Source organism: Leopardus geoffroyi, chromosome B3 (genome assembly GCF_018350155.1).
Source record: "Leopardus geoffroyi isolate Oge1 chromosome B3, O.geoffroyi_Oge1_pat1.0, whole genome shotgun sequence".
Lineage (NCBI taxonomy): Eukaryota > Metazoa > Chordata > Mammalia > Carnivora > Felidae > Leopardus > Leopardus geoffroyi.
This window is the reverse complement of record NC_059337.1, coordinates 50910993-50935872: the sequence shown is the minus strand read 5'-3', so window position 1 is coordinate 50935872 and position 24880 is coordinate 50910993. Positions and strand designations below refer to the sequence as shown.

At 35.6% G+C, this 24880-nt stretch overlaps 1 protein-coding gene across 3 annotated transcripts in view; it reads right to left on the bottom strand.

The window, feature by feature from the left end:
• Positions 1-24880, bottom strand: part of WDR72 (WD repeat domain 72) — a 229147-nt gene that overhangs the window by 82389 nt on the left and 121878 nt on the right. For all 3 annotated transcript variants that reach the window (XM_045449695.1, XM_045449696.1, XM_045449694.1), the window contains exons 15-17: positions 7330-8156; positions 4346-4437; positions 101-180 (exon numbers count right to left, since the gene is read on the bottom strand). In XM_045449695.1, coding sequence (XP_045305651.1) covers positions 101-180; positions 4346-4437; positions 7330-8156 — 999 coding nt within the window. The remainder of the gene's footprint in view (positions 1-100; positions 181-4345; positions 4438-7329; positions 8157-24880) is intronic.

The window sequence follows — 24880 nt, the reverse complement described above, 5'->3', positions numbered from 1 at the left end:
TACTCTCAGGTTAAGAGGAGTATGAATGAACCACTCATTGGATAGAAAGGAATAGCAAGGAACTCTTCTAATAACTTCAGGAACATGCACTATATCATACCTGCACAGACTGGTCTCTCCAACAGGAAATTAGCTTCAAAAGTGAAATGTCAGCTTCAGGTATATGGAATTCACTTTTACCTAGAAATACATAGAATACATTTTATAGCTTGAGAGTATTAAAAAATGGATGCTACCCAATGATCTTCAATCCTGGCTGCATGTTAGAATCACCTGGGAAGCATTTTTTTTCCACAAACACCAATGTCCAGGCTCCATCTTTCAGAGATTCTGATTTTAGGACCCAGGGGGGAGGGAAGGGCAAGAATTGGTACTTTGTAAAAGTACCTCAGATGATTTTCATGTATAACCAGAGTCAAGAACCATTTATTAATTTATATGTATTTCTAATGATTATACTAATACATATTCATATCAAATCAAATTCATCTTTATACCTTAAACCCATCTTTGTAGTTTTTGCCAGCAGAATGCAATGACTAATACTCCCACCCAAAACAGATTGCCAAATTTTTACAATTCCTTTCTCATGCAAATAGGTCCTGAAATACTACCTTGCTATGAATCAGTATCTATCACACAGAAATCATATAAAAGACTTCCTTTGATTTGTCCTTACCCAGTTATACTACTCTGATCAATAGATATAGCACTTATGTTTTAATTTGACTCATTTTGTTATGTATTGTTTCTTTTAAGTTTGCCCTTTTGAATGTCCTTTCCATCTATTTGCCTTAACGTTCAGTGTGAAATTTTAAGAGTGAGCTAGAGCTTGGTTTATTTAAATTGATCTGTAGAGTGTCCAGCAGCCCCCTACACAAAAGAGCACTTAATAAGTGCCTTTTCATTAATTGAAAATGTACATATTATCATCCAAATGAAAAATTGATCAATTAAGGCTTTCTGATGGCTAAAGTATATTATCTAGGTGCCAGATCCTAGGAGTGAGATAAGGAAAAATGATGACGGCTTGCATTGGAGGGAAAATTACTGTAATTGTCTATTTAAATTAATGTATTAATATGTGTTTGAAATTCTGGTATTAACTGTTTAAGTTAGTATTATTCCAGTATGGTTTTCATAGAATCACCATTTTACATATTAATATATGTGTCTGTGTATGTACAAATATCTAATTTATAAATATTTTGTATTTTATATATATTTTATATATCATATTAGTGGTCAAGGGAAATGTGATAGAAAATATTGAACATATTTCTATCTTCAGTCAACTGAGAATATTAAAAAAATATATAAGAAACTTCTGACTCATTATTATCATTATTTTTCCCTGAAGGAACATATGATGTGAATTTTAAATGACCAAGATGTGCGCATAAAACATGTAAGTATGATAGAACACTATGATTTTGAAGTCATATTCTCCATTTCTTCAGGAGCACAGCAGGTAAGAGAAAATTTTCTTTTGATCTCTCTCCTTCCCCACCCCGCCCCCTTATTCTGTTGACCTTGTGACTCTACCATCAAAGCTAAGTATTGGTCTCAACTGTAACTACTTACTGGCATCATGGGGTACTTCACAGTGCACTTTAATGTGATGTTAAAATTTTAATATGAGGTAGAAATGAGAGCCAACTTTTCTTGCCAATGTCAGTAAGCTAAAGAATTAATTGCAACATCAGGGGGAAAGATAAAAAGAAAACACCCCAGGCTTACCAATATTACTGAGTCACCATTTTTGATGACAGAAGTGGGTATTGGTTCCTGTCAACCCTTTAGAATGAGCACCTCAAAGTATTATTTTATTCTCTAGGCTTTGACTTTATTGAATTAATAGCATAAAATGAATCCCTCCTTTCCCTTCACCTCCCATATTCCAGTTATTAAAACACAAAACCATGTTTCCTTAGGACCTAGGTGATCTTAAATGCTATAAATATGACCTCTAAACACGAGGGAGATAATTCAATAATGACACTAGTTGCTCTTGGCTTTGGCTGGGGCACCTGGAACCTCCATGGCTCTGGTTAGCAATTCTCTTGGTCTCTGCAGAAACCACTCATATTATGCCTTGAATTCTAATCCCTTTATTAATTTCATAAAAAATTAAAATGAGGATAAATATCCTGTTAAGGGCTACAGTTTAAGGAGAAGGCAGGCAATCCAGACTGGGACCATTTGAAGGGGACACTGGTTGTAATCATAACTGAGAAGTATACTGACATAATGGAAAGAGCAAGTCGTTGGGGTCAGAGTCCTGGCCTCTCTGCTTAACAGCTGTTTGCCTCTGAGTGAGTCATCTAACTTCCCTGAGCCCCAATTTTCCTGAGGGTAAAACAGAGATAGTCCCTCCTACTGTGTGAGATTGTTTATATATTGAGATAATATGTGTAAAATCATTAGCATAATTCTTTGAATATACTAGTTACTCAAAAATTGGAACTATTAATAAACTCTCACTTTAAAATATTCAAAATATTCTTTTCAATAGACTTGAGAGGGCCCTTATGTACCATTGTTCAGGGCATCTTAATGTACTGATCATATACTGTACAACTTTGGAGGCATAGTGCATGTCAAGCCCAGAATCTCATTCCCATTTTGCAAATGTAGTAAATCAACTTTTAAGGGAGTAAAAGAAATGCCCCAAATTGCATAAGTAGTAAGTGGCAGAACTAGATCTTAAACTTCAGCCATCTATTTTCAAAACCATTGTTCTATTTACTATTCACCTATGAATCCAAAGGTATTTAATTCCTTGAAGGCATTGCTCTGGGAACTGGAGACACAGCAGTGAAAAAAACTGTCATAAATAAATAATAACCCCCATGGAGCTTTCATTTTAGTAGCAGGACGTAGATGGCAAGTGAAAAAAAATATATATATATATTACATCAGAAAATGAAAAGAATTTTGGAAAACAGTAAAATAGGGAATGGGGTAGAGTGTGCTGGGGAAAAAGGAGGGCACCTTCGTCAATGAGATGGCATTTGAGCAAGAAGGAAGGATGTAAGGTGGGGGGCAGCAGGTTGACCTCTGGAATCTGAGAAAAGAACATTCTAAGGAGTGGAAATAGCCAGTGCAAAGGCCCTATGTTTGGATAAGAGTAAAAAGTCCAGTGTAGCTGGAGCACGCTCAGCAAGGGGAACCCCAAAGAGATGAAGTCAGGTAAGGGCGTGTGTGCAATGACAGAGGCAGAACAGCCAGGTTATATTGGGCCTTGTCTGCTGTCCTAGAGACTGGCTTTTATTCAGAATGAAACAGAAGCCACTGAAATGTGTTGAACAAAAGCATGAGGTTCTGACTTAGTTTCTGATAGGTTGTTTTTGCTGCTTGATTGTGAACAGTGTGTGAAGCAGGAATAGGAGCACAAGGGTGGTTAGGAGGCTTCTGTTACTGTAGTCCAGGCAGGAGGGGATGAAGGCTCAGGGATGGTCATGCGGGTAGAGAGAAACAGAATCTGGAATATATTCTGAAGGTAGAACCAGCATGTTTATTATTAAAAGATTGGAATGTGGGGTATGAGAAAAAGGGGAAAGTCAAAACAACACCAAAGTTCTTGGCCTGAACAACTAGACGGGCAGATTTGCCATTTACTAAGATGTCAAAAATTTAGATGGGGCACGTGGGTGGCTCAGTAGGTTAAATGTTCGACTTCAGTTTAGGTCATGATCTCACAGTCTGTGGGTTCAAGCTCCATGTTGGGCTCTGTGCTGACAGCTCAGAGCCTAGATTCTGCTTCTGATTCTGTGTCTCCCTCTCTATGCTCCTATCCCACCCCTGTCTCTCAAAAATAAATAAGCATTAAAAGTTTTTTTTTTAATTTAGAAAAGCAGATTTTGAGGATAAATTAGCGATTTGGCATCAAAAGAAAATATAAGCACTAAGACTATTTCTCAGAAGAATTCGAAGACCACTATAACCTTCTGAAAAAGCTATAAAATTCTCTAATATAATAATCACTTATTTGCTAATAAAGATACTGATGTAATAATCTTTCCCATAAATCACATGTGACCTTAATTTAATAACCAAGTATTTCTTTTGCTGAAAAGTTTCAGATTTTCAGGCATTTCAAAGATCATTTGATGAAATTCATCACACTGCATGTCTTATTATGTTATTTATTTTAATAAAAAATCATGTATATTTAAAATACAGGCAGAATACAAAAGTATAGCCATGTGAAATGAAGACTAAATCAAACAATAAATACACATAATGCTCCTTCTAAATTGTCAAGTGCTATCCAGTTATGGGTAGGCAAGTTATTTTATTTCATAGAAGAAAAAAAATGAGGCTATATCTGTAACTGCCTTACCATTTCGTAAGTAACCATAGAAGCTTGAAATATTCGAAATCTCATTCCCGGGAATTCTTGCCTTGTTGTGCACAGATTCCATTTTGAAAGACCTGTGGGGGAAAAAACAAAGGATATTATTAAAGATGTATGAAAAGTATTTTTAGAAATCAATTGAAGGGGCGCCTGGGTGGCGCAGTCGGTTGAGCGTCCGACTTCAGCCAGGTCACGATCTCGCGGTCCGTGAGTTCGAGCCCCGCGTCGGGCTCTGGGCTGATGGCTCAGAGCCTGGAGCCTGTTTCTGATTCTGTGTCTCCCTCTCTCTCTGCCCCTCCCCCGTTCATGCTCTGTCTCTCTCTGTCCCAAAAATAAATAAACGTTGAAAAAAAAAAATTAAAAAAAAAAAAAAGAAATCAATTGAAGAGTGCACGACCACTTCAAAAAATTCAGGAACTGAACACAGATTATTTTTAGCAGTGTTGTCCACATTAATGTCTTTGGTAAATCTTTATTTCCCCAGTTTGTTCCTACCCGGAACCTTAATCCCTGTTGAATTGTGAACCTTAGTTTATACCAGAATTACCTTGTGACTCACTTTTGTAGGAGTCCCACTATGTTAAGTCCTGTAATTTGTGGCTAATGCAATGAATTTTTCGATCCTAAAATGTTGATATCTGCCCAAGAGTTCTCCCCAGGTACAGTAAGGACCTGATGGAGGCAGGCTTTACACTAGTGCCAGTGATTTAATCATAGGAACTTTGAGATACTCTTCAGGAATACTCTCATAGGCAGATGGCTCTTTCCTTAAAATGCATTTACGTCATGTACCCAGTTGTTAAGTACACCAGGATTTTCTCAACCTTTACAACCACAGTGAAATGTTAGCGAAACGGCCAAATCTGTTGGAAGGATTTGGTGTGACAAATCCAATACATGTTATTTTGATTTCCTAAAAAATGACATACAGTCCCTGACAGCAGATCAAAGTTGAAATGACTATTTTACAGAGGCAGTCTCTAATCCTGACACCTCTACTCAATGATTTTTTTCTTAATGAAGAATTTTGTAAAGAATGAACTAATGTATGACAACAATTTTAAGGCCATTTAGTGGAAAGCATGCTGAAAGCCCTTAATCTCCCTTTAGGACACCAGACACATCCTCTACATTCTGTACTTCTTATCAGGAGCAAACTCAGAATGAAAACTTCCAGCAAACAGTAACTCATCAACTTAGTGGGGTCATGATTAGGCAAATATAATTGGTTAGCAGCCTAGTTTTTTAAGAATTTGAAGAAATCTTAGTAGTCACCTATCCCATCCACTTCATATCCTACATGAGGAAAGCCAGGCCCAGAGGGGCTAAGTGACTTGTCCAAAGCGACATCGCTAGTTAAACAACAAAACCAGGATTTATTCCCAGGTTTTCTGGCTTCAGGCTGACTGGATTTTTGTTAAGTGCTTTGTAATTTTCTTAGTACTAGAAGGGAAAATAAAAGAAGCCTATTTGAAATTTAAATGTGTGTGTGTATATATAACATATTCATATTTATATTTTATATTTATAAACAGAAAAAAAGAAAAGAGGAAAATTAAGTGTGCAAATCACAGAAATTTACCAATCTCTTTCCTCCCTCTTAAGGCCACAGAACAGAAAATGGGAAATGCTATAGTATAGAATCATTATAATGGAAGGAAGCATAACACTGAATCCTATGTAATCCACATAGACTTGCTACCCAACTTGCTAGGTCTACTGAGGGCAGAAACTGTGCCTATTATATAGTGCCTGGCACAGATACATGTTGAACTGAGCTCCTATCACATAACAGAAATGTCAAGGACCATTTACCACCATGCAGTAGGCACTTCAGACAATGTCTCTTCTGTGAAGGCTTTCTGTTGGTTTCATCTCACACTAATTATTCTCTTTACTCTGGCCACCAAAATACTTATCTATACTACAAATATTTTTCTTCATTCCTTTTCTTCATTCCTCTTCATTCCTACCTCAGTGTTTCTATTTATTTCATGTGTATTATTTTTATCATTTGAATTAGTTCCTACCCAAATGAGACATTTATTTATACTTCCTCTGTAGGCTAGTGTTAAGGATATATTCAGTAAGCACCTGAATTCAATCCTCTAACATCATACAATGAAAGGCTATACTAATTTTAGCAGTGGAAGAAGGTAAACACACAGAGTTAAGTTTAGTAATTAATGCGGCTCTGGAATTAGAATGGAGCTCTGCTTTGAATCAGTCTCTAAGGAGGTGAATTTGTCTTGAAGATAAATTCTCAAGACTCAATGCCCTCATCTTTACAAGGAGCAAATTAATAATACCTATATGCCAGCTTTGCATATTAAATGAAATCATGTAAGTGCTTAAATGGTGACTAATAGATATTAAACATGCAAAGAACAATAGCTATTTTTACTAAACTGTACTTTTTGTAAATGAATTACTGATAGCTTTCTCTAGTTTAATACACCAAAGTATAAATTAAATGGTGGGATTTCAGGTATGAAATTTTAAAACTTTTTCTGATGATATATGAAATACATTATTATTGGTATTTACTTAAATGTTCTTTGTTCATATTTAATTCACAGCAAGTAAAATGGATTTCAACGTGTGTATGAATCAATCTATCTATCATCCATCTTTCTATCTACCTATCTATTATTTCATTCATCATCCAACACTATGATTTTCCTGGCACATATTATGAAAGCAATATATATTTGTTGAATGAATAAATTTTAAAATATATAGATTTATTGCCCAGATTATCCTCTAATCTCAATTAATTAATAGCAAGATTTTTCTTAAATGTGTTTTAAGCTAAAGGAGTTGCTGCATATTTAGTCTTCACTTAGGAGACTAAAAGAAAGGAGGATGGAAAGGAGGGCGGGAGGTTAGAGAGATGAATGAATACAGCAAATAATGATAATTTTTAATGTCCCAAATAACAATAGTCAAAATCTTTATGCATGTCTTACCTGTCAATTCCACATGCCAACTCTAAAGGTGTGTTAACTAACTTATTAACTGCAAATAGTCTGTTCAATAAATAAACTATAGTGTTTAGGGTGTTTGACTCTTGCGAAGAATCACAATTATTTTCCAGTCCTCTTGGCATCCCAACTTGGTTTGGAAGAGTGGACGTGTATTTATTTGACAAGTCCAAAACTTTTTTGGAAAATAAATTTACTTTTGAATAGTCTTTTTTCATTTCGGCATTGCATAAATCCCAACCCGGCAGCATCAATGAGAAGTGATCTTCATTTGAGGCAAGTCCTAAAGAAACAGAACCCTGAAGCTTTAAAATATCTAGATGCTTAATGCACAGATTATCAAATTCTTTATCTACTCCCCACGGCAAAAAGCAAGAGAGGAACAATTTAGCTGTGTCTATCGTGATGTTGGCATCCACTTTTCTTGATGGCTTGGGGTGCATCTTTTTGGAGTTCTTTATTTTCTTCTGCCTTTTAATGCCTTCATTATCTCCTAAGGATTTGGCAGTATTCTCTCCCTGGGCTGGGTTCTCACTGACAGGCTTGGCTTGTGCCTCTGCTGAGAGAGAACCAGAGGCAGTTTTATTTCTTTTCAGAGTCAGTGTTTTCTTCTCAACTGTGCTTTTGGCTCTTCTCAGGATCTCACTACCATAGAATGAATTGGAAGGGTCAACGTCACAGACTGGAGTTGGCAGCAAAAGTTCAACAAGGTTTTCCAGATCAAATAGAAGGATATGAAAGCCAATGTCACTCCATCTTGTCTTCACAGGCAAGACATTAAAAGGTCCTGAGAAAGGCTTGACATCAGCAACCTAAAGGAGATTTAAAAAAATATGTGTGTGTCAAAGTTCTTATTTTTAAGTGATTTTATTAAAGTGTCTATGGTATTAAAATGGCATAAAAAGAAAGTATTAAGTAGCAGTACAACTAAAGGCAAGTCATTTCAATTTTTTTTTGTCTTAGCTCTAAACATTCCCCTCTAAATTAAACATTCTATATTCTAACATTTCATAAAAAGTTATTTTTTCTTCTCAAGACTTTTATTTTTCCTCTTAAAAAATGTGAATTAGGCCTATGGAGTAAGATGGCATCAGATTTATGTCCTCTAATATATGATTTCATGTTTTCATATCAGCATAGCCATGAATATACAACAGGGAAAAAGTGGGTTTGAAAATTAAGGAGAAGAATAGAATGTCTGCAAGAATTTAGGAAGTCTTGACAAGAATTTTCTCGCCAAATTTGTTTAAAATTTTAAATATTTGGAAGTAACCTAAATGTTAACCAATATCATATAACTATTTTTTGTAAGCTTTGCCTAACAAACTTGCATTTATTATTTCTCTGCCTAAAATGATTTTGCCCAAAATATTGGCATGGTGGGCTCTCATACTTCAGTTATGTTTCTGTTCATTAAGAGGCCTTCCTTGAGTGCCCTCTCCCCTCACACCCATTAATCTCCATCCTCTTGCTTGCTTTTTTTCTTCCTAGTACCTCTGGTTACCTTGTATAACATAAAATATTATTTGTTTACTGTATATTTTCCCCAGTAGCATTCAGACTCCATCTTTGCAGGAATTCTGTGCATTGTTTTGCCCCCAAGGCCTATAAAATGATGCTGCTATACAGTTACTAAGGGACTCAGTCAGTATGTGTTGAATGAATGAATAACCTATGTATGCAATGGAATACCATTAAAATATTTTAAATGTTTAAAAATTTTTATTTGAGAGAGAGAGAGAGAGAGAGAGAGAGAGAGAAAACAAATGGGGAGAGGGAAAGAGGGGGAGAGAGAGAGAGAGAGAGAGAGAGAGAAGGCTCTGCACTGAGCAGGGAGCCCAAAGTGGGGCTCCATCTCACTACTGTGAGATCATGACCTGAAATCAAGAGTCAGATGCTTAACTGACTGAGCCACCCAAGTGCCTCAACATTAAAATATTTTTAAATGATGATGTAAAACTTTATTTATTGAGGAAAAAAATGTGCTGTGTGCTCTGTTAAGCAGAAAAAATAATCCTCCTTTTGTAAAACTACATGTGTGTGAATATATAATTTTATATATTGATATAAATATATGTAAGTATATGTATATATACACATATATTTAATATGTAAATAAATGTATGTATACTTTATGTACAGTTAATATATATAGTCAACATAAATATATATAATATATAGTCACACACATGCTATATATATAAAATATATGTTTTATATACAGTCATAAAAGGCATGCACCAAAATTAACAATAGTTAATTGGAAAGAGAGAATTAAAAGGGTTTTTATACCTTAGGGGTTTTTTGCAATTTTTTGCAGTGATATCTTTAATTTATGACCATAAAAAAGAAAGTTTAAAAAAACCAGCCATTAAAACAATTTAAAGGTGAAAAAAATGGGGCAAATTAAAAAAAAATAAATGTATTTCCATTAATAAGTACAAAGTTTAGTATAATTATTAATAAATGATTTTTGCAAATCAAAATATAGTACCATACAGTTTGAAAAATGAGCAAGTAACATCAATAGCAATTCACAAAAATAACATCCAAATTAAAGTAGGAAAAGAAAAAATAAAACGTTTACTACTAGTAGTAACCAAAATGTGAAACTAAAATAGTAATAGCATTCATTACCTACTAATTTGGCAAAGAAGGCTTCTTACATTATTTATTATTATGTAATGTTTAGTACATACAAAATAACATGTAAGCCATTAATTTAGTTCTTTTAGGACCTGACATCAATGTTGTATGTGAAGAAACATGGGCATAACTATATAGCATCACTATTCATAATTGCCCCAGATCAGAAGCAACCTAAATGCCCACCGACAATGGAATGAATAGAGACATTGTGATGTATCCAGGCAATGAAAAAATAAGCAACAGTGAAAATGACAAAACTATAGACATTCAACAACGTGGAGAATGTGTGATTCTACCAGCATAATGTTGACCAAAGAAGCCAGACACAAAATAATTAACCGTATGACTTTATTCATGTTAAGTTTGAAGAAAACAGGGGCAGGGGCACCTGGCTGGCTCAGTCATTTAAGCAACCTACTTTTGATTTAGGTGCAGATCATGATCTGGAGACTGGTCATGAGATGGAGCCCCAAGTTGGGCTCCATGCTGGGCATGGAACTTGCTTAAGATTCTTTCTTTTCCTGTCCATTGCCCCTCCCCCACTCTTTCAATAAACAAACAAACAACAAAAAAAAATAGAGGCAAAACACCCTAGGGTTTAAGGATGTATGCACAGATATTAAATCTATAAGGATAGTAGTTACTTTTTGAGGATAGGAAGGACATAGTTTCTACAGTGCTGAATATTTTATTACTTAATCTACGTAGTGATTATGTAGGTGTCTGCTTTGAGGTAATTCATTGCACTACATTTTTGTCCTATGTTATTTTTTCTATAGTTTATACGTTGCATAGTAAATAATGCTTATGAAATATTAAAGGAATGTTAACAAAGTGCCCCCATCCAACTAAAAAATAGAACCAGACCTGATTCTATACCCTTGACTACTTTCAGAGGTAACCAATATCTTGAATTTCATGTTTATGATTTCTTTGGTTTTATTTATTTATTTATTTATTTATTCATTCTTTCATTCATTCATTTATTTCATGTCTATTTATTTTTGAGAGGGGGGAGAGGTGGAGAGAGAGGAAGACACAGAATCTGAAGCAGGCTCCAGGCTCTGAGCTGTCAGCACAGAGCTAGATGCGGGGCTTGAACTCCCGGACCTTGAGATCATAACCTGAGCTGAAGTTGGACACTTAACCACTGAGCCCCCCAGGCGTCCCTCTTTGGTTTCATTTAATGTCTTAACTTTAAATAGTCCAACTGACTATTTTTTTTTGTTTTTTTGAATTTTGATATAAATGTCAACATTTTTTCCAGTTTGCTTTATTATGCTGAAATTTATATTTCTAGGATTTGATGATTATAGCTGTAGTTCTTTCATTTTTGCTGCTGTAAAATATTATGCTATATGATAATACAGTTTATGTATCTATTGTTTTTAAGTGGCATTTAAATTATTTGCAAGATTTACTATTGCAAAAAGAAAAACAAAGCTACAATGAATATTCTTCTGGTAAAGACTTCTGGTTCACATTTGCAAAAATTTCTAGAGTGACAGTGATAATTCATAAGACATGCACTTCTTTAACTAGGAGATTATCCCAAATTCTTCTTCCAAGTGATTTGTACCAATCTGTGAATCTCAGTACCACTGTATAATGAGTTTCCATATGCCACATCATCATTAATACAGGATCTTATTTTTGTCAATATAGGGGGTATAATTTGGTATCCCTTGTAGTTTTAATTTTCATTTCTTTAATTATTACCATTAACTGAGTATCAAGGCAATAGTTCATTGGCCTTTTCATGATTGTTCTATAAAGTACCTACCTATGGCTTTTGTAAACCTTCTATTTATCCTTTTCTTATTGATTTTAGGGTTATGTATTTATTCCAGAAGTTATCTTTTGCTGGTTATGTGATCCACATACCTTCTATTTGTGGCTTGTCTTTACATTATTTTTTAAAAGTGTTCTCTGATAAACATTGAGTTCCTATTTTACTACTGTCAAACTTAGGAAACATTTACTTTAAAGATTATACTTTCTGTGTCTTCTTTACAAAGAAAAATGAAAACTTTCCCTATTCAGAGGAAATAAAAACATTAGCATATACTTATCCCAAAATTTAAAGTTTCACACACTTTTTGATTCTTTAATACTTTTTCATTTTTGTGGTGTGCTTACACTAGGAAATTATTTTCATACTTTTTACCTTGATATCCAATATTCCAATATCATTTGTGAATCTCTTCTTTTCTCACTGATCTGCTGCCTGGGACTTGAATCAATTTACCTAGGATTCAGGACATTCCATAGTATCCATAGCTTTACAAAAAGACTTCAGTTCGGGTGGATAGGTTCTCCTATCTTGTTCTTCCTATGATCTTTTATTCTTTCATATAAATTTGAGGATGCTTGTCAAGTTCCAGATTGTATCTCACGCTTACTTAGACCATGCTTAATTTCTTTTGCTAGTTTAATGATTGTTCAGAGGGATGTTTATATTATTTGCTTATCATTTTTTTAAAACTTTCTGTAGCTATGGGTCTGTTTTCATTTCTGATATTAGTTTGTTGCTTTTGTTGTTTTTTTTCTTGCCAGAAGTTTGTCAATTTTTTTTGTTTTCTTTTTTTTTTAAATTTTTTTTTCAACGTTTATTTATTTTTGGGATAGAGAGAGACAGAGCATGAACGGAGGAGGGGCAGAGAGGGAGGGAGACCAGAACCGGAAACAGGCTTCAGGCTCTGAGCCATCAGCCCAGAGCCCGACGCGGGGCTCGAACTCACGGACCGCGAGATCGTGACCTGGCTGAAGTCGGACACTTAACCGACTGCGCCACCCAGGCGCCCCTTTTTTTTGTTTTTTAAATATGAAATTTATAGTCAAATTGGTTTCCATACAACACCCAGTGCTCATCCCAACAGGTGCCCTCCTCAATGCTCATTGCCCACCCTCCCCTCCCTCCCACACCCATCAACCCTCAGTTTGTTCTCAGTTTTTAAGAGTCTCTTATGTTTTGGCTTCCTCCCTCTCTGACCTCTTTTTTTTTTTTCTTCCCCTCCCCCATGGTCTTCTGTTAAGTTTCTCAGGATCCACAAAGAAGTTTGTCAATTTTGATATTCTTTTCAAAGAATCAAATTTTGACTTTGTAGATCATCTCAATGGAATAATGTTTTTCTTGGAAGGTCACTTCACTGAGTATACTATTTTAATTGGACTTATTTTCTCACAGCATTTTTGAAGGCATTATTCTGTAGTCTTTTGGTTTCCTTTGATGTGGTTGAGGTGTCAGCTGGTAGTCTGTCACTCCATCTGTCTTTTCTCTGCTGCTTTTTAGATCTTTTTGTCTTTAATATTCTGCATAGAATCATGGAATCACTAGAATTCTTTTTAGGTGGGGATGCTTTCCCCCAATCCTACATTGTATCTGAGTATTCCTGTCTTTAATTTTGTTAAGTTCTCAGACTTACCTTTTTGCATATTTTTTCTATCCATCCCATGAACTCTGTACAGGACTTTGATGAGCTGGCTGTTTGTCAGACACTCTATCTTTTTTCATTTTTTTTTTAATCTCTGTGTCTTTCTGTGCCACATGCTGAGCATCACTTCAGAATTCTCTTTTATCTTGCCTATTTTCTTCTTACCTGTCTCTACTATCACATTTAACTTCCCCTTGAGTTTTTAATTTTGATTTTTGCATTTTAATCTCTATAAGTTCTATTTGGTCCCTTTGAAAAACACATTTTTACAGTTATTTCTTACTCATATTTTTAAACCTTTATTTTTATTAATTAATTTTTTAATGTTTATTTCTTTATTTATTTTGAGAGAGAAAGAGAGAGAGAGAGCAAGCAGGGGAGGGGCAGAGAGAGAGGAAGAGAATCCCAAGCAGGCTCCACACTTTGTGTGGAGCCTGATGTGGGGCTCAAACCCACCAACTGTGAGATCATGACCTGAGCCAAAACCAAGAGTCGGACACTTAACAGAGCCACCCAGGAGCCCTGCTTTTTTTTTTTTTTTTTTAAAGTACTTATTTTTGTATGGTGTATCTGTAATTCCTATTTTTAAAATCTTTGTGTGACTCTGCTTTTTGATCTTGCTGGTACTTTTCTGTTTCCGTATGTTTTGTAACTGTGTGTATGCGTGCATGAAACATTATCAGTGAGAATCCTTTGAGTCATGGGTTGAAGATGCATTCTTCAAAAGAGAATCTGTATCTGTGACTGTCAGATACCCAGGGAGTATAAATGTTTATTAGCCCCACTGATAGATAAAAATTGGGTTTGTAAATAGTGTCAAAAATTAAAATTCAGTAGCTCCTCCTTATCCATAGTGTATATGTTCCAAAGACTCCTAGTAGATGCCTGAAATCACAGATTGCACTGAAACCTGTATTTACTGTTTCCCTATGCATACATACCTATGATAAAGTTTAATTTGTAAGTTAGGCACAGGAAGAGATTAATGATAATAACTAATAATAAAATAGAACTTTAGAAGAATATATTGCAATAAAAGTTATGTGAATGTGGTCCCTCTCTGAAAATCTTTTATTGTACAGTACTCACCCTACTTCTTGTGATAATGTGAGATGATAAAATGCCTAGAGAGGAAGTAAAATGAGGCAAATGACGTAGGCACTGTGGCATAGTTTGAGGTTACCATTGACTTTCTGATAATATGTCAGGAGAAGGATCATCTGCTTCTGAACCATGGGTAAGTGAAACCACGGATGAGGGAGGAACTACTGTATTTTGTTTCAATAAGCAATAGAGAAAATGGGCGCTCTGTTACATTATACAATGGGTGTAAATTGGTACCCCTTTTATGAAAGGCAATTGGTGCAGTGTATCAACAACTTTAAAATATATATACCATTTGGAGCACCTGGGTTCCTCAGTTGGTTAAGCATCTGACTTTTGATTTTGGCTCATGATCTCATGGTTCATGAGATCGAACTCTGTATCCAGCTATGTGCTGACACCATGGAGCTTGCTTGGGATTCTCTCTCTCCCTCTCTCTCTGACCCTCCCCTGCTCTTCTGTGTGCATGCATGCATGATCTCTCTCTCTCTCTCTCTCTCTCTCTCTCTCTCTCTCAATCTCTCTCAAAATAAATAAACTTTTAAAAAACATATTCTATACCACTGAATATAGAAATTCTTTTAAAAATGATTTATTCTAAGTGTCAAATTACAAAGATACACAAAATTACATGAGAAAGAATATTCATTGTAGAACTTTCTACATCAATAAGCTGAAAATAAATGTCCCATAGTATAGGTTTGGCTAAATATATTATGATATCTGCACACATTAAAATACTAAGCAGCTCTTAAAAAGAGTTTTTGTATATAATGCCATGGCAAGAAATTCACATATATTTTCTATGGAAAAATACCTAGATTTAAAAAGCACAATTCCATTTTTTATAAAATTGCAGAGATTTCTTAATATCTCCTTTTAATTTGTCTATTTTTTTAAAGATTTTATTTTAAAGTAATTTCTACACCCAACATGGGGCTTGAACTCACAACCTTGAGATTAAGAGCTGTATGCTATACCAACTGAGCTAGCCAGGTGCCTCTTGATTATATCGATTTTTCAAATTTCTACAAAAGCCTGCATTTTTACCATACTAAACAAAATTATATTTGAAAAGTAATAAGGCTATCTAGATGTTTTTAACATTGTGCTTTACTCCCTCAAAAATACATTAACCAGATTAAATTTAGAAGCATAAGAAGATTTACTAGATAAATAATCAAAGGTTAATATTTTAGGTATATAAACAACTCATAAAAATTAATAGTAAAATACTAATATTTCAAGAAATAAAATGAGCAATAAAACCAAAAATATCACAGCGGGGGATAGTATTTAAGCCATTTGTCTCAATAAAAAGGAAACAAGTATAAAATTTTACATATTATACTGGTTTTGAACCCTTAAATTTGCTAAAATTTTCTCAAACTTATAACAAACCAAAAGTAGAGTATCCCATGCTGTTCAGTGTTCATTTTAACAGGACTCTGATGACATCTAGATGGCCTTCTTCTTTTTCCAAAACATGATGACATGTATCAAGAGTCTTAAAAATATTCAGTATCATTTTCTCTAACTGAGATGCACTTGTTCTTGGAGGCTACCATTCCTAGATCCATGTTTTGGGTTTATTTCTGTTTCTGTTCATTCAGCAGACATTCAGGAGGTTCTTGCTGGGTGCCTACTGAGTAGAACCTGGTATGTGTAGCTGTCCACAGAATACAGAACAAGACTCAGCATCTGCAAAGATGCAGCTCCCACTTTTTACACTCAGAGGGGAGAGAGGTAGGTCCCAGCAAGAACGACATAGCTAGGATAAGGACAAAGTAAGGACAAATGTAGGAAACTATGAAGGTCTGGAGCAGGTACCTCACATCCCGCCTTGATAACACAAGGAGTCTAAGCAGAAGTGACAACAGACTGCAATCTGAAAGATTCAGGAGAAATGAACTAAAGAAAAATGCAAGACCAGGTACTCTAGGCAAAGAGAAAAACATGAGAGGACCCCTGGAGTGATGGCTGGAAGAGGGGTGAGGATACGTGTAGAGAGCATGCACTGTGGCAATTTTAGTACTCCTGGAGAGCAGAATGTGGGAGTGGAGGATGAGCCAGACAGGACAGGAGCCAGATTACATTAAAGCCTTGCAAACTCTGTTGAGTCTCAGATTTATTCTAATCGCAGTTATGAGCCTCGAAGGGGTGTTTAAGCGAGGAAGTCACCTATTAACAAACTGTAGCTATGATTACTTATGAATTATGGGTTAATCAAGCATGTGGAAGACAGACTGCCACACTCCTATGTAGCTCCACTTCCCCAAAGCTATAATCTCTGGCCAGTGTCTAGACTCCTCAATTACTAGGACAATCAAAATCGTAGCCATGATTCTAGCAATATGACATGTTCCCTGGTCTGGTCTTGTCCTTGTATTTTGTGATCCATACAGCCAAAATAGACCAATTGCAGTGCTGTAAACAAAGATCCTACATTTCTGTCCCTAAATATGATCACCTTAAGCCTCAGAAGCAACTGGACACTTTAGAAAATTTTCAAATCATAAACATTATTCCAATTTTTTTTAACATACAACAAAGTTGGTTTTCATTTGGAAACAAGTCAATTTAGATTATAAGTATAAAACGTTGCTATATTTTAAATGATTGAATATTATAATTCTATAATTATAATTCTATAATCATCATTGTTTAAAAATTTTTAAACCTTGGGGCACCTGGGTGGTTCATTTAGTTAAGTGTCCCAACTCCTGATTTCTGCTCAGGTCATGATCTCATGGTCCATGAGTTGGAGCCCCACATCTGGCTTCGCACTGTCAGTGTTTGGAATTCTCTCTCCCTCTCTGCCCCTCCCCTGCTCATGCTGTCTCTCACTGTCTCAAAATAAATAAATACAACTTTAAAAAATAAATTAAAAAAATTAAAATTTTTAAGAAATAGTATATTTTTAAAGTCATGTCACCAAAGGACTTTAAAAACAATATTAGCATCATTTTGAACCTAAGTAATATGGAGTGACAACAAATGCCAATAATAATAATTCTTGTTTTCACATTAATAGATTGGACATGCACAATTTTTAGTAATGTTTAGCAAAGGCTATAAAAAATGTTAACCTTATTTATATTTGTATTTGTATGGTAGTATATATACTATATATTCCACAAATGCAGATTCTATTCAAAGTAGAATGCTAAATCATGACTGAATATTGTGCAAAAATATAAATATAATTATGTTACTTTTAGAATGATAAAGTCTATATAAACCATCATTTTAACAGAACTGTTTTAGAGACATTCATCAGTCTGATTACAATTAAAAAGTATAGAGCAAGTAACTACATATGAAAAGTATTTCATTCAATCTATGGCACTGCAAAAATGTAAGGGCTAAATATAAATTTTAAGTTATTAGTTCATGTATTGTTTATAGAATGCCCTGTGATTGCCTGACAGATAGTTTCCCAAAATGTGTTGTCCAGGCTTTGCACACATGGAGAAGGTGCTAGTATTTTCCCAGACATCCCATCGCTTTTTGTTCCACTGTTTCAAATTCCAGGTTGAAGCAGGACAGGTGTTGTTAACAATCAGGACAGTGAGAGGGTAGCACTAAGGGACAATGGTCCATTCCAACCTCTGAACTTTGTGAGCCTGGGGAGTAAAATGGTATTGATATATCTACATGTGAATGCTCTAAACAGCAGGTGGGGAGTAGGAAGAGGCACACAGAGCCCAGCTCTTTGTTTGAGTACACAGACTTTGGGAAAAGCTACTGAGTCAGAAAGTCTGCAAGTAGAATCCCAGATGGCCAGCGGAACACAAATTATTCTTCCACTACCCGCAAGAACCCAAATAAATGACAAGTAAAACTAAGGTCAACAACACAAAATTCAAACTCTCAACAACCTAATATACACATAAAAAGGAGAAGCAAAAAGACCCAAAAGTTTAGGGGAAAAAATGTAATAAATGTTAAGGTATAAGTCTAACATCTTTATTTTAAAAAGTCTACTCATTTATTTATTTTTTTTTCCTGTGTCCTGCTGTGTTCAGCTTGTGCCTCATCTTTTTCTATCTGATTCAGAAAGACAAAATGGTTAAACAAGACTGGTTTTACCCCCTGCCTTTGAAGGTGGAAATGCACTGTCTGACAACATGTTCTGATAAAACTTCTCTCTGAAAACATATTGGATCCCCCACTGAGTTTGTTGTGAAAGAATCTGACCTGCCCAACCTACCACAACCACAAAATAAGTTTGGTAAAACTGATGCTTAGAACCACCTTCATCTTCTCACTTTTGTGACTTTGTGCAATAGTAATTAAATATTTAAACACTATGTGAAAAAACATATAGATGATAGCTGCAAAAATATTCTTGGAATCTGGCTGTGTTAGAGCCGGAAGAATTTAGAAATTATCTGATCTTAAACAAAGGGAAAATGAGGAATAGAGAAGTAAAGTGAGTTGCTCAGTTAGCCTTTTGCTAAATAGCCAAGTCAGGGTTTCCAAGTACATTTTTTTTCCCCTGACTATTCTTCTGATGATATTATATGACTGAAATTTCCCCAAGAATAGAATAATGTTTCTTATTGATGATTTCTAAGATGTACAAAGGGGTCTCATTAGCTAAGCATTCATCGTATGAAACACCATATTCATTGAAATGTATAAAAATGAAAAAGCCATCATTACATAAAAACATTCCCTAATGAACTGATCACTTATAAAACCAGGACCCAAACACGGCCTCCTTTCTAACATAAAGTCCCACCTCCACCCATTAGTCAGGCTGTCACTGATTATCAAATGATGCAATCCAATCACAGAGTAGATGGCAAATGCTGTTAAAAATCAAAGTAAATGATCCGGTTGCCTCAGTCGGTTAAGCCGTCTGACTTCAGCTCAGGTCATGATGTCACCATTCCTGGGTTGGAGCCCCACACTGGGATCTGTGCTGACAGCTTGGAGCCTGGAGTCTGCTTCAGATTGTGTCTCCCTCTATCTCTGCCCCTACCCTGCCCATTCTCTCTCTCTCTCTCTCTCAAAGATAAATAAACATTAAAAAAATTAAAAATAATAGAAATAAAAACAAAAATGAATGATTACACTGCATGCAGACAGGGAGGCCAGAACTATCTGCGTCACACCCAATGCCACTGACAAGGATCCAGCAGAGGAGACCAATTAACAACTGAAGAAGAGAAAATTAATTCAGATGCTTCAAATGACAAATCTTTTAATATAAAGTATATAAGAGGGGCGCCTGGGTGGCGCAGTCGGTTAAGCGTCCGACTTCAGCCAGGTCACGATCTTGCAGTCCGTGAGTTCGAGCCCCGCGTCAGGCTCTGGACTGATGGCTCAGAGCCTGGAGCCTGTTTCCGATTCTGTGTCTCCCTCTCTCTCTGCCCCTCCCCCGTTCATGCTCTGTCTCTCTCTGTCCCAAAAAATAAATAAAAACGTTGAAAAAAAAATTTTTTTTTAAATATAAAGTATATAAGAGAGGCCTGTGGGAAACTTATCTTTTCAATACTTTTTATAAAATAACTCTATATTATGAAATTCAAAAATGAAGGGTGACATATTGTGTGCCATACAATTAAATTAGAAAAAAAAATTACACAAGACAAATCACACAATTTGTTCTATAGTCATTTAAAGAATTAGTGTGTGGGGCACCTCAGTGGCTCAGTCGTTTAAGCATCCAACTCTTGGTTTCAGCTTAGGTCATGATCTCACAGGTTTGTGAGATTGAGCCCTGCTTTAGGCTCTGTGCTGGGCAGTAAGGAATCTGCTTGGGATTCTCTCTCTCCCTCTCTCTTGCCCTCCACCTCTCCTCCCACACTCTCTCTCTCTCAAAAATAAATTAATTAATTAAAAAAAAAGAATTAGTGTATAATTGTAATCATAATCTAAACTTAGTTAATATAAAATAAATTACATTACTTTAACAATTTAATTTCATTTTTAAAGTTAAAAATAAAATTCATTTTTAACAGTTTTAATAGTTAACTCATCAGATGAACTTGTCATTTCCAATTCCTCTGACTACTGATAGATAACTTTCTACTTTCTGTGTGCTAATCACAGGAACTAGGATATTTACTTTTCAGTAATTTCACCTCTTCTTGTTCTCAACCTTCTTTTTCCAGGTGTACTTATAACTTTAATTGCATATTTTAATAAGTTATGTAAACATTGAAGCACTCTGCATGTAAAATATAGTACCTAAAAAAAAATAAAGTGTGGTAATCTGAAAGACTCTGGTGAGGGGTTACTCTAAAAACTACTGGCTAATGAGATATGGATGAAGCCACTTTAATAGATTTGAACATAATCATAAAAATATATACAAGTATTCTGCTAGTTTCTCTGAAAATTTCTAAATTATTTCTATTCATCAAATAAACAAAAATTGGAAGTCACAGTTGATGTATTACAGGTGTAGCTTATGCAAGAAAAAATATTAGGAATTTTACAAAATGTATCTATCCTCAAGGGAAAGTATCCACATCAAAAGATTTATGACAATAAAAGTTTTTCAATAAAAGATGATAAAAGTTTTACTGAAAAGGTAACGTAATTTCCTGAAGTAGAAAATTTTCTGAGAAATAATTTTACAGTGTAGATGAATATATAATCTAACATATAAGAAGTTATCTTCAAAAGTTATGCCATAAAAAGCAGAGGACATGGTACCTCTATAAAAAAAGAAATTATGCTACCTGCCTACATTTTGCTACTAAAAATTTCAGATAGTTTTTTTGCTTTTGCTTTATGAAAAAATGTAGAGATTTTAAAAATATAAGTTGACTTTTTAAAAATAATTTATTGTCATTAGCTAACAGACAGTATATAGAGTGTAGTCTTGGCTTCGGAAGTAGATTCCCATGATTCATCACTTACATACAACACCCAATGTTCATCCCAGCAAGTGCCTTCCTCAATGCCCGTCACCCATTTTCCCCACCCTCCCAACCCCCCACCCCTATCAACCCTCAGTTTGTTCTCTGTATTGAAGAGTCTCTTATGGTTTGTCTCCCTGTTTGTAACTTATTTTTCCTTCCCTTCCCCCATGTTCTTCTGTTAAGTTTCTCAAATTCCACATATGAGTGAAAACTTAATGATATCTATCTTTTTCTGACTGACTTATTTCAGTTAGCGTAATACCCTCCAGTTCCAAACATATTGTTGCAAATGGCCAGATTTCATTCTTTTTCATTGCCTAGCGGTATTCCAGTGTGTGTGTGTGTGTGTGTGTGTGTGTGTGTGTGTGTGTGTATAGAATTTGAAGCAAACTATTTCTTCCAAAGGTATACCAATAATAGATGAAATATTTTTTTTAAAAGACACACAAGAAGGGGTAGCCAAGCTCAAAAAGAAAGTAAACATCTCTGAGGACCAAACACAGAACAGAAACACAAAATGCTGAATGGAGCTAAAGTCGTAGGTCTGCTAAGATCAGATCTACAAGCAGGTGATTGGGCTTTAGAATTTGACTCCTAAGGATAATGTCAGGTCTGGGGGCAGGGGTGGATGACCTAGAAAAATTGTGATATCACTTGTATCTGAATCAACCCAAAAGCTAGTTCAGTGATTAGACAGATATACACCCAGTATCAGTACAGTTCAGGCCTCATTCTGAACTCAGGACCTTGAGGAAGTAGACAAACGCAACAGTAAAACCAACAGAGAATATCAGCTGAGCATAGAGAGAGAGAGAAAAATAAAAAACATCAAAACACAAAAGAAAAAAAATCTCCTCTAGATATTAGCTTGTAAACCAAAATATCAAAGTGTAGGAAAACTAATAATCAGAAAGACAGCTAAAAAATAAAAGCTGTGACATATATCTACTCTAGGTGAAATCAATGCCGTAGAATAAACTGACAAAAATGAACAAAAAAATTAAAGAATTAATACAAAAATGGACAAGAAGATATGAAAGAAAAAAAGAAAAAAGAAAATGAATAAATGAAAAAGAATTTATTAGAAATATTAAGAAAATATGGTAACTATATTAAAAATGCTGTAAAGGCAGATTAGGAAACAGTTATGAATAACACATACACCAACAGTTTGTGAAACACAACTATACCTCTAAGACTATTTTTCAACTCAGATCTCAGCTTATGGAGCAAACTCAGGTAGATCCCTTCACTTAAGAAAATGTTAAATTAATGGTACCTTGGGGCAAGTTTTACCTAACCCTCTATAGCCCTACGTCCACACAGACAGGAAGGAAGTTTAATGAGCTGGCCTAGAAATTGAACACCCTTGATGCCATTGTTGCCTTTTTCTTTTTTTTTTTTTTTTTTTTTTTTTTTGGTAGAAAAAATGCAGTCAAAGCTCCAAGCAACCAATTTATAAACTTTGGGAATATAATTCATCCTCATGTTCAGGCTGCTTGCTTATTTCTTTTTTATTGTTTCAATGCATCCATTGATGTGGCCTGGCTTTAAGTTATGCTTTATTATTACTTAATCCGTATAAAAATTAAAGCCTCACATGTAGCGCCATGCCATTTTAACTCCAAACTCATGTTTTAACAATCCCTTTTGTCTTTCTTAACACCTTTATTGAAGTGCTATATGCATACCATAAAATTCATCATTGTAAGTGTTCAATAATCTTTAGTAAATTTACAGAGCTGTGCCATCATTACCACAATCCAGTTCTAAAACATCTCCATTACCCCAAAAAGATCCCTTGGGACTATTTGCTGCCACAACCCATTCCTATCCCTTCTCCCAGGCAGCCGTTGATACACTTTCTGCCTCCAGAAAGGACTTTTCCTTTTCTGGACATGTTATGTGAATGGAATCATTCGATATGTGGACTTTTGTATCTGGCTTCTTTCACATTAGCATAATGCTGTGAGATTCATTCCTGTTGTAGTACGTATAAATACTGCACTCTTTTTTACTGCTGCATCCTTATTAGTTTTATACTGGACAAATTCTCTTCTAATTGAGGAGAAATAAAAGTGTTTTTACATGTCCATCTGAGATCTTCTTTATACTAATGAAAACGTGTTCTCTGCACAACATTTCTTTCCTTCCACATCTTTACCATATGAGTCTATGGACCTTCATCATTTTACCTGGCCTTTTCCCAGAACATCTTTACTTGTAGCCTGCCTCAAACCCAGCCTGCACAGCACTGCTGCAGTAATTCAGGGTAAACATAAATGAATAATAAAAAATAAAGAAAAGGAAAATTCTTGGAGCATATTAGTTTCAGAGTCTCAAAAGCTCCCAAAATGCCTGTAGAATTAAGTCCAAACTCACTGGGTTGGTACACCCAGATTTCCAGTCAAGCCCTTTTCTCCCTCTCTTGTGAACCTTTGCTACCCCTCCTCCTTCAATTGGTCCCATTTCTCTGACTGATCCTCCTGCACGTTTGACTTATTTCTACACATGAGAAAGAGAAGGGGAGGGGCAGAGACAGAGAGAATCTCAAGCAGGCTCTGAGCTGCTAGTGCAGAGCCCAACGTGGGGCTCAAACTCAGTAACTGTGAGATCATGACCTGAGCCAAAAACGAGAGTTGGATGCTTAAGCTCCTGAGCCACCCAGGCGCCCCTCTGCTTGTTCTTCAGTGGTGATCCTTGTCCTCTTCTTGAGCTCTACACCAAATCCTACCTCCCTCAGTGTTGCATCCTTGCTCACTGCAGCCCCATATTCTCTCTCTCCTCCCTCAACTCTTGAGCCATCACTCTCTGTACCACACTTTTTAAAAACAAAAATTTTTTTGGTGTTTATTTATTTTTGAGACAGAGAGAGACAGAGCATGAAAGGGGGAGGGGCAGAGTGGGAGGGAGACACAGAATTTGAAGCAGGCTCCAGGCTCTGAGCTGTCAGCACAGAACCTGACACGGGGCTCGAACTCACAAACTGTGAGATCATGACCTGAGCCAGTCAGACGCTTAACCAACTGAGCCACCAGGCGCCCCTCTGTACCACGCTTTTATCCTCAGACAGTAGTCACAAAGTGTTCATGTGTGGAAGCTTAATTTTCCCCCCAAAGTGAAGCTCCTTGAACCCCAGAAACTGTATTTTCTGGTGTGAGCTATTTGAGAGCAGGATTCATGTCAGATTCTTCTTTTCCTTCTCTTTCTTCTTTCCTCTTCCTCCTTTTCCTACTTTGCAAATCAATATTTTGCAAATAGTATTCAAGAATATTCATGGAATGAAAAAATTATGTCTCTTACACAACCAGGAAAATGAATGCATGAAATAGTACTAACTGATCAATGAAAGCAGTTGGTTTCTCTTTCACTCTCAGACAATAAGTGAACAAAAATTCAATTTTACTGTCAGGACTTCACCAACAAAGAGCCAGAAAAAGATCACAGGATAGGTGTATGCAGTCTCTC